Source organism: Sarcophilus harrisii, chromosome 1, assembly GCF_902635505.1.
Source record: "Sarcophilus harrisii chromosome 1, mSarHar1.11, whole genome shotgun sequence".
Lineage (NCBI taxonomy): Eukaryota > Metazoa > Chordata > Mammalia > Dasyuromorphia > Dasyuridae > Sarcophilus > Sarcophilus harrisii.
The window spans coordinates 643,812,610-643,829,172 of record NC_045426.1 but is presented as its reverse complement, the minus strand read 5'-3'; the positions used below and the strand labels follow the sequence as shown (position 1 = coordinate 643,829,172).

The following is a 16,563-nucleotide window of genomic DNA, read 5'->3' as shown; positions in this document are numbered from 1 at the left end:
CCCCTCTTTCCCCATCCAGCTCCTTTCCAGGGCAGCTGCCACCCACTCCTACGCCAAGCATCCCTGCCTGTCTGTCTCCCAACAGAGTGAGTCACAGGAGGGTTGGAGGAGGCACATGGAACTGGGCTGCCTGATACAAGCTGGGCTATCAATTGCTCTATCAATGAGCCTTTGGTTCCCGGAGGACCAGGGTACCGGGTTCTACGTATCTGGGCCTTGGGTTTTCCCTCAGTTTCCTAATTAAGCTCCTTTTGAAAAGCCAGGCTAATTATCTCAGCTGAATTTAGATAAATGGGTTTTGTCTACACCTTGATAGTAGATCACTCCTGGACTCTCAGATATTGTCGAATGCTTTGCTGAAATCCAAGTACATACACTATTCCTACTGTCAAGTCAATAAGCACTTATTAAGCACCTAATAGGTTCCAGGTATGGTGGCAAGTAAGCACCAAGGATACCAAAAAATACAAAAAATAACGCCCCTGGGATCTGCTGGAGGTGCCTTGTCAAAACAAAACAAACAGGAAGCCTAACTTGGGGAAGACAAGAGATCCTATCCTGAGATCCAAGGACATAGTGGGGGGCTAAAGCAGATAAAGGGGATCCAGGGCCCACTTGAGTGCCCTATCCTTTCTTGCCTGGGGCTGCCCCCAGAAGAGGTCGAAAGGGAACAGGAAAAGGGCGGGAGGCAGGAGGCTACCTGGCTTCATAGGAGGCTTGAATGTGAAGAACTGCATAGGGGTTCCTCACTAGGGCTGGGATACAGAATAGAGAACCAATGAAGTTTCTCAGAGGGCTAAGTCCCTTAGCAGAGAGATCTGAAACAGGGACACTCCCTGGGAAGAGGGTCCCTAAGCTGGTCTGCATCTGGGGTGTGCATCTGTGACTAGTCTACCTGTGCCTAAAACCCTAGAAAATCTGAACTTTGAGGGGACCTTAGTGAGCAGTCAGGTAACTAAGAGCTCAGGGGCAAATCCAGCCTCAAGCTAAGAATGAGTTTAAGTTGGGTTTTTTGTTTGTTTTCATTTTTGCATTTTAAACAAAATTTTTTTTTTTGTTTTTAAAGATATAAAAACCTTTCTTAGCTCTGAGATTATACAAAAACCAGCAACCCGCAGATTTGGTGCTAGGCTGGGACTATAATTGTCCAACCATTGGTTAAATCAACCTATCTCTTAAAACAGTCCCAGAGTGGTTAAGTGACACACATATAGTAATAATTTGAACCTAGATCTTTTGATTCTATATCTTATTACACTTTTTTCTCTTCCCCCATCTTTCCAAATCCTTATAGTCATATATGCCATCCAGGACAGGAACGGGGGTCCCTCCATTTAGGAGATAGTGGCTAAGGGGAGGGGGAAGCTGATGTGGGTTCAGGAAGGGACTCCTAAGTTTTCATCTGGTGACAGGAAAACAAAAGAGTCCTGCCCGCCCTCAGCCATTAACTCACCCACCACCAGTTTCAGGAGCCTCTGACCAGTCTCTCGAACAGTCTCCATGTCTGATGCCTTCTGTCGAACTTCCTCACATACACCCTGCCAAAAGCCACATTGTAACTACACATTTAACTACCTGAGGAAGGAGCTCTCCTGTCCCAAAGAGGCACCCCCCCCTCATACCTGAACCTGCTCCAGGGCACCCTGGAGGGGGCCTGTGCCAGGCTCCTCCCACCAGAGCTGAGCCAGGAGCCGCTCCACAGGACCCAGCCAGGCCACAAAGGTATCACGAGCTGCTTGGAAACTCCGAGCTGCAGGTACTAACTGTTCGAGAAGCCTCCACCTGGGACCAAAAAGGGAGGAACAGAGTCACTCTAATCCTTCCCTTCCCTCCCTTGCAGTCTCAATTTTCATCCCCATTCCTATCCACTGCCCTGTCCAATCATTCCCAGAATCCCTCAATATTCTACCAATGATTAATATTATTTATACATACCATTATCCTATTATTATTCATTTATAAATATTTATATTATATGTTATTGTTATTTATTTATATTTTTTGCTTTATCTCCCAGTCACTATCCCTGCCCATATCATCCACTCAAAATATCAAGTTACCCTCTCTGACTTTAGTCTCCTTCATGGAATCCTCCTCTCACCTCAGTCTGTCCTTCTCACCACTGCTCGTCATCTCCACAATGGTGGGAAATGTCCCAGTTTCAGGAAACACCCTTCTAACCCTGGTCATACCCTGCCCACATCTAAGCCCGGCCTCAGTCAGGGGTCTTTGCCACATCGTACTACCTTCAGTCCTCCCTCATCCCATTTGCCCATCATACCCCCAGCCTCAGGCATCCCTCCCTCAAAGATCCTCACCTGGCCTCTGCCTTCTGCGTCAGCTGCTCCCACTGTTTCTGGAGCTTAGTGAGGGTCTCATTCTCTTTACCTCCGTCTCCTTCAGATGGCTGTTCCTGAGGATCTTGAAGGAGCCGCTCCATCCGGGGTCTGCCTTCCTCCAGCAGCCGTTTCAGGAGCTGAGACAGCCGTGGAGGGCAGAAGGGGTCTATACTCAGCCCTCAAAAAGTCCCCTCCCAAGGGGCTTGAGCAGGTTTTGAATGAGCATCTCCAAGGGGATGGGGTAGGGCTGGAGACTGGAACCTATTCTTTCCATACTCCTCTATCTCAGAGCTTCAAATTTCTACCCAGTCTCCCCTCCTATTTTTCCTATATCCCTGTGACAATCTCAAATTACTGGCCCATCTCCACTGCCAAACTTCTGGAAAGAGCCATCGTCATTGCCTTTACCTTGCCGCCCACTCATTCCTCAATTCTTCAAATATGACTTCTGATTCCCTCCCTCCCCCCCCCAAAAAAAATCCTGTTCCCTCCAAGGTCTCAAAGGACCTTGTCACCAAATATCCTACACCCCCTCAAAAAAAGCCCTGCTCTCTCTGAAGTTTTTAAGAACTTTATCACAAAATGCTTCACAGTCCCCCCCCTCCAAAAAAAAAAAAAAAAAAAAAAAAAAAAACCTGCTCCCTCTGAGGTTCCTAAGGACTTCATTACCAAATGTCTCTAAAGAATCCAATGCAACTTGACTTCTATCTTTCCTGTTATTTTTTCTCTTCTTTCAGCTACAAACTCCACACTCTATTCATTCTTGTCCTCCTCTCCAAACACTCCTAACATAGGAGGAGTGGTAAGAGAGACAGGAGAAAGTCTCTCATATTAGCCTTTGTCACTTGTCCCTTAAATTTCTGCATCCTGCAAGGTTTTATCCTCCATCTTTTCCTCTCTTTGCTCCTTTGCCCTTGGAAAATTTATCCATTCCCATGGCTCCAATCACCACTTTCCTCTCCTGAGTAACCACTGGAGCTACAAGGGGGAAAAATTTGGCTCAACATAAGAAAAAACTTCCTTATAATTAGAATTGTCCAAAAATGAAATAAGTTTCTGGGAGTAATAGCCTAGTCCCACTCATGGAGATAAATAGCAACATAGATTTAGAGCTACAAAGGCCCTTGGAGATTCAGCCCAATCCCCTCAAATTTACAACTGGGGAAATAATAATAACTAACAATATAGCAGTTTACATATTTGATCATCGCAACAAAAAGGTAGGCGCTATTTTTATCTCCCTTCTACAAATGAAGAAACTGAGGCTAAAAAATTAAGAAACTTGCATATGGGTGCCTAGCTGGTAAGTGTCAAAGCCAGGATTCAAACGCATGTCTATCTCTCTAACTGCAAGTCTAGCATTCTCTCCATTAGGCTTTAAGTGGAGTCTAAATGGAATGAAAATCATCCACCAGACTGCTATCATGATTTGGCTAAAGACCGGATTCTAACTGTCCTCCCAGATCCATTCTAATTCTGAGATTTTAAAGATTCTCATGCTTAAGCCCTAACCCTCTCCAGTCTCCAGACCCAGATTTTTTGGTTGCCTGTTAGACATCTCTCTGTCTCCTGGCTCTCCTTAAATGCAACATGAATTTCTGGGACTTTGTCCATGGTGCTGGATTTCAGAAGCATGCTGTTGTGGCCTTAAGGACCGGGGAGGAGGGGGGGAGAGCAGCTCCATATACAGGGGGGAAAAGGAGGAAGGTCAAGACCGACCCACTATTTTACTGCCAAAGGAGGAGGGATGATTGAGAAGAGGGAAGCTGTCAATCTTTCAGGTTGGGAATGGACTGAAGGAAATAGCAGGAAGGGAAAGGGGCAGGCCAAGGACCACATGTTAAAGACAAGGAAAAAAAATCATGAACACACTCAGAAAACACAGCATAAAGTCTGGAAATAACTGCAAATGTCACTGGCTTTGGACTGAAACTCTGAACCCTTGCTTTTGGTTCTGTTTGTCTTATTTTTGTTATGGGACTTGACTATAAACTAGTTAAGTCTTTCTGACTCTGCCATGTCTCTGTCTAGTGTCTAGCCTTAAGGCAACCAGATAAAATAGAGTAAGAGAAGCTTTTCTTAATCCCAAGGAGGGGTAAAGAGAAACTCTCTCTCTGTCTTTCTGTCTCTCTCTTTCTCTGTCTCTCTCTCTCTCTTTCTCTTTCTCTGTCTCTCTCTCTCTTTTTTTGTCCCTGTTTCCCTCTGTCTATTTCTCTCATTGTCTTGCTCTGTCAGTCAGTCAGTCTGTCTCTGTGTCTCTGTCTCTAATTCTTTCTGTGGCTTTGTTTATCTTCTATCTGTGTCTGTCTCTCTGTGTGTATGTCTCTCCCCACTCCCTCTGCCCTGTGTATATGTGTGTGAACAATATCTACTTAGGGTCTCCTTCCCTCAGACCTTGAAGACAGTGGTCTAGGTGACCATCCATAAGATATAGCTCAGTAAGTGGCAAGTCTAGGAGCCCAGTGTCACACACAGGATCTTGACTCCAAGTTTTATAATTATTTATATAGTTCCAAACAAAATTCATCATTTCTGGGTGACATTGGACAGGTCATTTTCCTTCTCTGAGGCTCGGTTTCTTCATCTGTAAAGTGAAAAGCTTGGACATAGTGTCTCTGGAGTTCCTTTCAGCATTAATTCCCCTGATCTCCTCTTGCTCCACTTCTAGAAAAACAACTCTAGAATAAAGTTTTCTCTCTCTATTGACAACACTAATCACCATATCCTCAGGCTACCCATTTTTGCCCCCTACTTTGCTCTTATGCCCCAACAGCCTTATCTCAAAGCTTTTCAGTTCAAATCCCTCATTCCCATTTCTGCTGCTCCAGACCCTCATCACCTCTCAAGTGCATCTTGTCTTATTCATTCCTGTTTCTCTCTCCCAGTGCCCAAGTTCCCAGCACATGTGTTGAATGAATGAACAAATGGATGAATTACTGTAAGAAATGCCTTTTAAACACCATTCTGAGAAGGGTTTGGGTGGGTCAATGGGAACATGTTAATTTAAAAAGGGGCGGGGGGATATCTATAGTCACTGTCAGTGATCCCTGTGCCCAGAACGTGTAAAATCTCCAGGCTCAGAGCCTGTAAAGGCAAGAGGCTACTTTAGCACAGTCTCCTCCCATCTCCCCCTTCTCTTGGGCTCTACCCAGCCCCTTTCCCCTGCCCCTTTGGCTTCCTACCTTTTGCTCCTGTAGTTGGGCACTGGCTACTTTGACCTCAGCTGCTGGAGGCCCTTGTCCTGTCTGTAGTTCCTCCATGTCATCCAACCAGCTCTGGAGAGCAGCAGGAGGCTCAGGGGGCTCAGAAGGAGGAAGGGCTGCCCACTGGGGTGCCTAGAGAAAGGGCCAGGGATAGCTGCCTAACCCCCAAATGTCCCAGATGATAATAGCACCCTTCCCATCCAAAGCCCCTGCCCCGGCATGAGTTCCTCGGGACAGGTGCTCACCAGGGCAAGTGGTCCAGCACTCTCACTCAGCATGGTCACCGTTCGGGTGACCGTGGGCTGCCGGCCCCCCGGGTACCGTGTCACCTCCACGATTTCTGTCACAACTGTCTCTGTGACCTCGGTCACTTCTGTCACCTCCCGAGTGCTATGGGCCCTCCAGGCCCACGGGCTCTCTGGCGAGAGGGATGTGGCCGGAGCAGGTGGGGCTGTGGGGTGACCGAGGCCAGCCCCAGGTCCGGGACCCAGCCCTGGCCCAGCACTGCCCCCTTGACCCTTCAGAAACTCTTCCGAGTGATGACCTTTCTCCCCCAGGCAGCTGGGTCTGGACGCGGGGTTCCCCATGGCGGTCTTAAGTGGGGTGTAGGATCCAGCCTACGACACAACAGCAAAGAACGCTGAAATGAAGGGCACAAGGCTGAGACCTGGGAGCCCACCAGCACACCACCAACCCCTCCCCCATTCATTCACCCACATGGTGGAACAAGGAAAGGCAGCAGAACAGGTCAGACCCCCAAGAGAACCCTGAGTACAGATGCGGGAATGCTGTGTTTGAAGCAAAGCCCCTGAGCTCCTGACCAAACCTAAACATGCCCTGGCAGGGCACGATCTGGATAAACTGCTTCCCTCCCCTTGTCCCACCTAAGCTAGGGAAGACACCTTTTGGTCCCCTCCCCTGCTATCCCCCTAAGAACCTGCAGAGGAAGCATCAGGGCAGGGCAGTCCTAAAGCTCACAGTTTCTCCCAGCCCTCTCCCTTCTCCCATATTTCTTTCTCAGGTCCTCATTCCCCAGTGACCCCCCTCTTCTAGGACCTGCATTGGTTCAATTTCCCCTAGAGCTCCTTTCCCCAGGCTGCTCTCCCAGCCCAGCCCAGCCCCGCTTTTCTGCTCTGGCTCCCCTTCCCCCAGCTCCCAGGCAGGGAGGCCCCAGAGGACCTACCAGAGGACTTCAAAAAGGAGGCGTCTCAGGCCAGGGTAGCAGTGTCTATCACTCCAAGAGCCCTCAAGACCCAGAGCCCAGTCCCTTTTTTCTACCTTCCGCGCAGCCGGGCTGACAGGTGGCCACGTGGGCAAGCAGGCTGACTGACCGTTAGGAGGTGGGTACATGGAGGAGCAGGGCTGGCGCTTTCCACCCCCTCCTGATGGGACCACCGGGTGGTGGGGCCAGGCCAAAGGGCCCAGGGCTAGGTTGGGGGAAGCCAGAGCTTGGAACCTGCAGCCCTGCTCCTCCTGGGCCAGGGGAGTCACGCTTGCTCAGGCCAGCCCGCCTGCCCAATGGGGACTTCCTACCCCTCACTCAGCCTTGTCTGGCTTCCCCCCTTAACCCCTGAGCCCTCCTAGCCCACAGCCCTCTGGTATCCCACCAGCCTTCCAGCCCACGATCCGTCTGTCCATCCGGTCGTCTTGGCTCAGTGTTTCCTAAGGTACAGCCCGCCAGATGGAGCTCCGCCCCTCCCACCTCCTCCTCCCCTGACCCCTTCCCCAACCCTGACCCCCCCCCACCCCTAGCCCAACACACAGCACACAACAGGCCTGCCCCTTAACTCTTTCCCAACTCCCCCGCCAGCCAGCCCGTTTCCTGGGAAACCCGCCAAGGGGCCTCAGTCTCGCAGTCCGGCAGGGCAGAGAAGGGAGGGGAGGGGGATGCCAGCCAGTTGGGGGGTGTGGGGGAGGGGGAGTAGCCAGGAAGGAGAAGAGAGGGGGAGGTCTCTGATAGGAAAGCACAGCAGCTTCCTCAGTAAATCATCCAAGGTCTATTTACTCTCTTCTTCTGGGACCCCAAAGAGCCACTGGATAGCCTAGAGTGGCTTGGGGGAGGACACTAGTCATGGATATGCTCCTGCCAGGAGTAGGAGAAGGTGAAGCCACAAGGTGGAAGTTGGGGGGGGGGGCTGAAGAACAGGGGCTCATCAGGGGCCAGGAAAAGAGCCCAGACTCACAGATTTAAGAGCAAGAAGGGACATCAGAGCAATGGGGAGCCTGCAAGGGCTCATGCGAGAGGGGGCTTGTTGTAGCAAATTGGGGGGTCCTCTACAGACTCACCAGAGGCTGGGGCAACTGCTGTTCCAACACTTCCAGCCCACAGCGCAACGATAAGACCTGGGCTCTCACATCCAGGTACCAGGCCTGCCACTCACTTTGAGTCCAGGACCTGAGTGTGTCAGGACAGAGGGACAGAGAGAGTGAGACAACCCTACGTGGACAGCATCCACAGCTCTCATCCCTTGTCCCCTCCTCCCCGTCTGGAGGACAGGAGCCTTACCTGTCTGCCGAAGGCAATGGGGGGCCGGACCCAGAGTCCTGGGTCTCCACTGGAGCAGACATCTGAAAAGGGAAGCAAGACTATGAGAAAGGTGGACCCTCTTCAAGTCTCCATCACCTCACAGTGGCTTAGAGCCCACCCTCATTGCCTTCTCAGTCACATTGGTCACTGATGATGAGTCCATCACCATCATCTCCCTCCCATCCTAGCACTCCCTGAAAAATCTTAGTCCTCCTTCAATCTTTGTTAACCCCTCCTGTTTTCTTCATTAGCTACCAGTTTTTCCTTGGTCGTTTTATCCCTCTCCACCCCCTTAGTGACCAAAGCTTCCCCATGGACTCCACTACTAGGGGGATGACTGCCATCCAAGCAGATGTAAGTATGCAAGTACTAGGGGATAGGAGAGAAAATGTCTTGAAAGGCTTGCTGGAGGAGGTGATATTCAATTTAGATTTTAAAGAATGGGTGGGAAAGCAATGCTTAAGGAAAAAAAAGAAAGTCCAGACTCAGGAAGAAGTAACAGGCAATGAGACAGAGTCAGAAACCATTAAGTAGGTTCAGAGAGGAGCAGTATGAGATGAGGTTGGAAAGGTTGGATAGTGCCAGCTTGTGGAGAACCTTAAATACCAAGAAAAGAAGTTTGGACTTTCCTCAAGAGACACTAGGGTCATTGAAGGGTTTTGAGTAAAGGAAGTAATAAATAAATAACAATAATAAAAGTAATAAATAGGACAACATTTGTATAAGAGACAAGATTAACTATGCATTAGAACAGGGAACTGGAGGTGGGAAGATCCAAAAGGAGGCTTCCATAGGAGTCCAGACAGATGATAATGAAAGTCTCCACAAAGGTGGTGACCATGGCCAAGCTGAGTTGGAGCTAAATTTAAGGAAAAGAAGCTCTTGGGGAATTGGGGGCTGACCTGTTTGGGTGGTAATGGGTAGGGATGGGGAAATTGAGAGATATATTTAAGTATGATGTCAGGGGAAGAAAACTTCCTAACAATTGAGATATCCCAATGTGGAATAGTGCCTCTGGGGATCTTTAAGAAAAAGGTGGCTAACTTGTTGGGGATATCTTGTTCAGACATATGTTAGGTTGGATGGTCCCTGGGGCCCTTTCCATCTGCATGATTGTTATTTTTGAGAGAATGGAAATCCTTTTCATGATGTTCTCCTTCCTATCATTTCTCTGAGTTATTTCAGGGTTGATGGCAGAGCACCAAACCTCTGACAGCTGTTGGGAGGGCTCCTGACTGACTGACAGCAAGTGAAGGCTTGAAAGATAGTAAATGGGCTTGAGGCACCATTGCTTTATGGGATCAGGAAAGAATGGCTGCTGCAGGCTGACGGAGGATTGTCTTATTCTTCCTGGGCCTAGGGATCTTCCCTAAGTGTAAGGGTCATTTAGTCTGGGACAAGAAGGTTTTTCTTTTATATATATATCTTTGTATCATATAACTTCACCTAATAAATTATTATAAAATTTGTCTATCCTCTTATGGAAATTGTGCCGAGGGGAATCTGGTAATATCCCCTCTCCATCCTCTTGGTCATAAATGCCAAATATTTATAATCAAGCAGACTTCATGACCTTCAACCTGCACTGTCCCTCTAAGCCTCCTGAGTATGACCTTAATCAGATTAAATGTGATTGGGAAATATTTAACAAAGTAAATTAATAAACAAAAAGAAATATATAAACATGCCTGATTTTCTAAGACAACATGGGACTCACATGTTCTTTACATATGGTTTATTGAGCCCTGTTTCTATTTTTGAGTTTGACCCTACTGCTCTGGAGTATTAGAGACAAGGAGAAAAAGAAAGGAGGGGATGGATGTCAGACTTGGGTGTCCAGTCATTTTAAGGACAAGAGAAGGAGAAAAGTCATCAGGGATTGGGTACAGCAGAACTCTGAGCCACGCAGACTTGGGAAGCTTGTAGATCAGTTTGGTGTTTTCCCAAAGTTCATGCTCTGAGTTGACTTTGAATGATCAAGGAACATATAACCATTAATAAAAATAAAAGAATTGGGACCAAAGAAGTGGATGAAATCCTTAAACAATCAGTTGAGGTCCAGCCAATTCTAAGGCTTGGAATGAGATTTTTAGAAGACTAATAGAACATTCAGAGGGAGGTTAAGTCTGGAGGTTAGAAAAGAGATCAGGGCTGGAAACAGATTTGAAAGTCATCTATCCAGAGCTGACGATTGAAGTCTTTGGAGCCAACGTGATTTCCAAGGGATTGAAAGTAGAAAAGAGGGCTCAAGACAAAAACACTCAGAACACATGGAACAGTGTTTAAGGGGCCAGGGAAAGGATAAGGAACCAGTGAAAGAGGGTTCATATGACAATGGTGCAGAGGAGTAATTGATTAAAAATCTATTGTATTTGTTGATGAGGGAAGGAGTTACTGGTGACTTTGTAGAGAGCAGTTTCAGCAAATTAACAGGGGTTAAAGAGAAAGCGAATGATGATGAAGTTTGGGTGTCAGGTGCAGTTTGGAGTTTTGCCATGAAGGGAAGAAGGGAACGACCCAAAGGGTACAAGGGAGGTTCCTTTTATTGAGGAGAATTGAGCATGCAAGTGGACAGATGGAAAGGTGCCTTTAGAGGAAGAAACCAAGGATACATAAGACATAGGGTATAGTTGTTAAGGTTAAGTTCTGGAGGAAGCAGGAGGTAATGGGACCAAGAACACAGATATGGCTAATAATCATAGCATTTGTATCACACCATTTTATAGATGAGAATTCTGTAGCATGCAGGGCCACACAACTAGTAATTATCTAGGCTGGACCTGAACCCATTCCTCCTGATTCCACTGTTCTATCTCGCTGCTTTGGATGTGAATTGGTCAGGAGTAAAGGATACCTCTTCTTCTGGGTTAGGAAGGAAGGAAGATGGGAGAGAATGATGGTACTAAGAAGCCTTACCCCAGTCTCTTCCCCCAATTCTAGGCCAACATTATAGACTCGACTCCTTCATTTGGGGTCTCATTAGCAACTCAAGCTCAATATGTCTCAAAATAAATTTATCACTTCCTTTCCCACTCAAATTCGTGTTTCCTCCTGACTTCCCCTTCTTTGGCAATGTCATTTCCATGATCTCCCTTTACTAGATTTGAAATCTCAGAATTATCTTTAGATCTTCCTTCTCCATGACAAATCCTGTCAATTCTACCCTGATATCTCTGACATCTGTTCTCTCCTTACCATTTCAGATGTCATAATCCAAGTCCTTGAGGGACAAGATCATGGCATCCTGGATCTGAATAGGAATCTCAAAGGCCACTGAATCCAGCCTTTTCATTGCATGTGGATCAATCAACCAAAAAACATTAAGTGCCTATTATGAACGGGGCACTATACTAAACACCTAAGGCAAAAAGAAAGGCAAAAAAAAGAATCTCCTCTTCCAAGGAGCTTATTCTCTAGTGGATGGATGAGGGGAGACAAAATTTAAATAAACTCGTAGATACAAGATACAGGGTAGAAGAAGGATAACCTTAGAGGGGAAAGAAAATTCAGTCTGGGGAAGTTAACTGATTTGTTTTATTTTTGTCTTTACATCCCCAGCTCCCAGCACAATGTCTTGCCTACTACAGCATTCTCATCTGTAAAATGGTGCAATACAAATGCCAGCTGTGATTATTATCTATATTTTTGGTGTTGACCAAGGCACATAATATGTGCCAGAAACAGGTTTTGAATTCAGGTCCTCTCATGACAGACTCAGTATCCTTTCTACCATCTAAATCCAGATCTATTCCCTGGATTATTCTCTCTTCAAACCATGTACTATTACTACATCCAGCCTTCCCCATGCAGCCTCCTGGGATGCATTTTCAGCATTAGACACTAGAGGGTAGCCCAGACCTACCAAACCTTAGCTTGATCTCAGCTAATTGGTGCTGGTGTCAATTAATCAATATTTATTAAGAACCCATTAAGTGCCAGGCACCGTGCTAAGCATTGGGAAGGCAAAAAAAGCAAAAGACAATCCCTGTCCTTGAGGATTTTACAGTCTGATGAGGGACACACACACACACACACACACACACACACATATATACACAAATATGCATATATACATATAAATGTATACACACTGAGTCAGCTATATGTGGGAAAATAAGAAATAATCAGAAAAAGGAAAAGCACTAGACTTGGAGAGCATACTTCCCTTTTTAGCCTACTTTCTCATTTGTAATAACAATAAAAATAATAACCATTTATATAGCACTTTGAGGTTTGCAAGGCATTTTACACGAGTTATCTCATTTGATCCTTGCAACACTGTGAAGTTTTAGGTGCTATTATATTCTCATTTTACATTATTCTCCTTAAACTCAGGCAGACAGAGATTTAATTGACTTGCCTAAAGTCCCACAGCTAACAAGTCTCTGAGGGAGAATTTGGACTTGAGCCTTCATTTTATCCACTGTGCTACTTCCTACCAACTGTGCTCAGGGGCAGCTCTACAACTAGTAGAGCAGAAAAATCACTGGATTCAGAATCAGAGGATCTGGGTTTAAATGCTGATTTTGCTACCAGCTATCCACATAATCCTGACCAAAACACTCGACTCTCTGGGCCTCTGTTCATATCCTTTGACCATTTATCAATTGGAGAATGGCTTGGTTTCTTATAAATTAGAGTCAGCTCTCTATATATTTTGGAAATGAGGCCTTTATCAGAACCTTTAACTGTGAAGATGTTTTCCCAGTTTGTTGCTTCCCTTCTAATCTTGTTTACATTAGTTTTGTAATATATCCGTGCTAAGCATTGGGAAGGCAAAAAAAGCAAAAGGGGGCTTGAAGCAAAATGAGGGGCTTGAACCTCTAAGATGCATTCCAGCTCTGAGTCTGTGATCCTCCAAGTAGTTTCTTCCTACCTTACATGCCTGCCTCTTACCTACCTATCCTTCCATTTCTTTTGCCACAGCTCATATAAATCCAAAATTAGAATGATACTCTCAGAAGGAGAAAATCAATCTTTGATATGCAGAGAGATAGTTGGACCTTTATCGGATGAAAAAGCAAATGAGGATCTGTAACTTCTACTAGAGAGTGAGGCAAATATTGATGTTCGTGGTTTTTGTTCTGTTGAATGAGGTTTTCCTCAGGTAATTGGTAACAATAGCAACTCCATGATGAGGGTCTATGAGAAGTGGTCCAAGTCAAGAAGTAAAAGAAAGACTTACAACAGACGAGTGAGAAACCCACAGGGACTCAGTTCCCTGAAAGTCACTTTATTATTGAGAGAAGAGCAGAAGCTGGAGCTGTACAATGGAATATGACGACTGAATTATCACCAATTCCCATATAATTCCAGGGACTGGTGCTATCCGGTTTTGCTCTATCCCTGTGACAACAAGAAGACTCTGTGTATTTGTCAAGGAAGTCTGAGCTGGTAAGAAAGAGTCTACTAACCCAAGATGTTCTGGGAAGGTCTACGATTTTAAGTTGCAGAATCATAAGTTACAAAGAAAGTGTTGGCTTGCACAGGTAGATGGAGTTTCCTCCTCTTGGAGTTCTCCATATCAGTGAAATCACAGATCCTATCTCTACCCTCTGCCTTAGACTGATAAGGAGCAAAGAAGTCTCTATAGTTGCTAAGGTTTAAGGGAGAAGTATTTTTTTCTATATGACTGTTATTTTCCTGTCCCAAATCCATTCCTATCAATCTCCTAAAGGAGATGTTGACTTTGGCAGGAATGACTATATTTAGGAGTACATCTTCATCCATGCACTAGATCTCAATGGCCTGAATAAAATTGCAGAGGACATAATCTGGTGCATTTCTAGGGCATGCAAAGAATGCAAATACAAGAATGAACACACGGAAGGAGATGGTGGGGGCTATCAGTCCAGAAGGTTGTCATCCATTGTCAGCTACAGACCATCATACTGAGTGTTTAGTCTTTTCTAACTTTCTTATTCTTATTCTAATTTATTATTTAAGATAATCGTCTTTTCTAATGTTCTTAGTTCGATTTGGAGAGAACTGCTTCATTCGAATAATTACTATTGTGCGCAATGAACGAGGGGTAAGATTATCCAAATAAAATATGGGTGTTTTTCCAGAAATAATTGATATAAAAAGGCATTAATAAAACTACCATTGTTAGTCAACATATATTTATTAAACACTTGCTGTGTGCCAGGTACTGTGCTGAGGCCACAAAGAAAGGTCAAAAACAAAACAAAACAACAGCCCCTACTCTCAAAATGCTCACATTATAAAGTAGACAACATGAAGACAAGTGTGTATAAACAAAATATATACAGGACAAATAACAGATAATCAAGAAGGAAGACACTAACATTGAGAGAAATTTGAAAAATGTGTCTTGTAGAAGGTGAGATCATAACTGGGGTTTGAAGGAAGCCAGAGAAACTAGGCAATGGAGATAAGGAAGGAGAAAATTCTAGGAATGAGGGACAATCAGTGAAAATGCCCCGAGTCTGGAGATGGAGTATTTTGTGCAAAGAACGGGAATGGCACCAGTGTTGCTAGGTTGCAGAATATGAGGAAGGAGGGAGCATAAGATACAAGAAGACTGGAGATTATGAAGAGCTTTGATCACCACAGAAGATGCTATATCTGAAGGTAACAGGGAGCCACAGAGATTATTGAGTAATGAGAGGACGTGGTCAGATCTGTACTTTAGGAAGATCACCTTGACAGCTGAGGAGGATGGATTGGAGTAGAGACGCTTGAAGCCAGAAGACCAATTAAAAGATGATTGCAATAATCAAGACATGAGATGATGAGGACCTACAATGTCATGGGAGAGGAATATGTGTAAGAGGTTTTATGAAGATAAAATCAACAGAACTTGGCAATAGATTGAATACAGGGGTGAGAGATAGTGAAGAGTCAAGGATAAGTCAGAGTGACTGGAAAGATGGTGGTTCCCTCAACAGTAAGAGGAAGTTCTGAAGAAGAAGAGGGAAGATTTGAGTTCCATTTTGGGCATGTTGAGTTGTCTTTGGATTTTGGACAGCTCCTTTCTCTCCTCTGACACTGTCACCATCATCTCAGGCCTAGATAATTGCAATGGCTTCAGAATTAGTCTCTCTGTGCCTCCCATCTCTGCCCACTTCCCTTCTTCCTCCACCCAGATGTCAAAGTGATCTTCCCAAAGTGCACATATGATCACATCAACCTCCCTACTCAAACTCCAGGGGCTCCCTATCATCTCCACAATTAAAGATAAAATTCTCTGGCATTCAAAGCCTCTCAAAACCTGGATTCCCCTACCTTTCCAGTCTTTGTACACCTCCTACTCCCTGACTTACTCAGCAATCCAATGGCACTGACCTGGCTGCTGTTCTTAGCACAAGACACTCCTATCTGACCATTTTCACTGGTTGTCCCCCATCTCTAGAATGCTCTTTTCTCCATCTCATTTCTTGTCTGGCTTCCTACAAGTCCAGCTAAAATTCTGCCTTCTACACGAAGCCTTTTCTGATTCTCCCTTAAAGCTGCTGCGTTCCCTCAAAGATTGTCTTTCATTTGTCCTGTATATAGCTTATTTGTACATAATTGTTTACAAATTATCTTCTACAGTAACTTAACTTCTTGAGAGCAGGGACTGACTTTTATCTTTATGTCCTAGCATTTAGCCTAGGGCCTGACATGTAAAAAACAATAAATGTTAACCAACAGACAGACTGGCATCTAGTTTGAAATGTAGCATAGACAGTTGGAAATGCAAGTCTGGAGATCAGGAGAGAGGTTAGGGCTGGATAAATAGATCTGACAACCATCAGCATAGAGATGGTGATTGAATCCACAGAAACCAATAAGATCAAGAGAAATAATACAAAGGGAGAAGAAAAGAGGGCCCAGGAGAGAGCCCTGGAGGACTCCCATCATTAGAATGGCTTGGATGAATGTCTAGAAAAAGAGACAGAAAAGACTGAACAGGCAAGTAGGAGAAAAACCAAGATTGAGGGGAGTTAGAGAAATTTGGAGAGGTAAGGATCAAAGAGAAGGAGTAGAATTTTGACAGTTTTAAAGGCAGAAGAGAAGTCAAGAAGATTGAGGATTGAGCAAAGACTATTGAGTACAGCAGTTGGGAGATCAATTTGGAGAGAACTGTTTCACTTGAATGATTATTATTTCACACAATGAAGGCATGGGTCTTATACTTCATATCCATTCTTGCTAGGCTTTGAGCAAGAGCCATGTTTGCTTGTTAACTTAAGCTTTGGGGTCCCAGAACATGAAGAAAATGTGGAGACTCACATCTAGTAGAATCTTTAGCTGAGAAATGCACTGATGGAGCTCCACCATTCACTATGGCTTAGACTCACAGAAGTTCTGATAAGAACCAAGAGGAAGAATCATGCTTGGCTGCACAATTAAGCCCTTTAAAAAGCTGCTAGAGTCCCGCTCACTCACTAATCCTGGGCAGCTAGATGGCACAGTGGATGGGATGCCTGTTCTGGAGTCAGAAAGACCTGAATTCAAATTCAGACATAATCACTTCACCTGTCACTGG

The 16,563-nt window shown here is 45.3% G+C and overlaps 1 protein-coding gene across 4 annotated transcripts in view; it reads right to left on the bottom strand.

Moving 5' to 3' along the window:
* LOC111719160 (microtubule-actin cross-linking factor 1, isoforms 1/2/3/5-like) overlaps positions 1–16,563 on the bottom strand; it is a 103,053-nt gene that overhangs the window by 61,948 nt on the left and 24,542 nt on the right. For all 4 annotated transcript variants that reach the window (XM_031947407.1, XM_031947409.1, XM_031947408.1 and 1 more), the window contains exons 2-8: positions 8,049–8,110; positions 7,829–7,937; positions 5,788–6,159; positions 5,522–5,674; positions 2,319–2,476; positions 1,623–1,782; positions 1,454–1,538 (exon numbers count right to left, since the gene is read on the bottom strand). In XM_031947407.1, the coding sequence (XP_031803267.1) occupies positions 1,454–1,538; positions 1,623–1,782; positions 2,319–2,476; positions 5,522–5,674; positions 5,788–6,159; positions 7,829–7,937; positions 8,049–8,110 (1,099 nt within the window). The remainder of the gene's footprint in view (positions 1–1,453; positions 1,539–1,622; positions 1,783–2,318; positions 2,477–5,521; positions 5,675–5,787; positions 6,160–7,828; positions 7,938–8,048; positions 8,111–16,563) is intronic.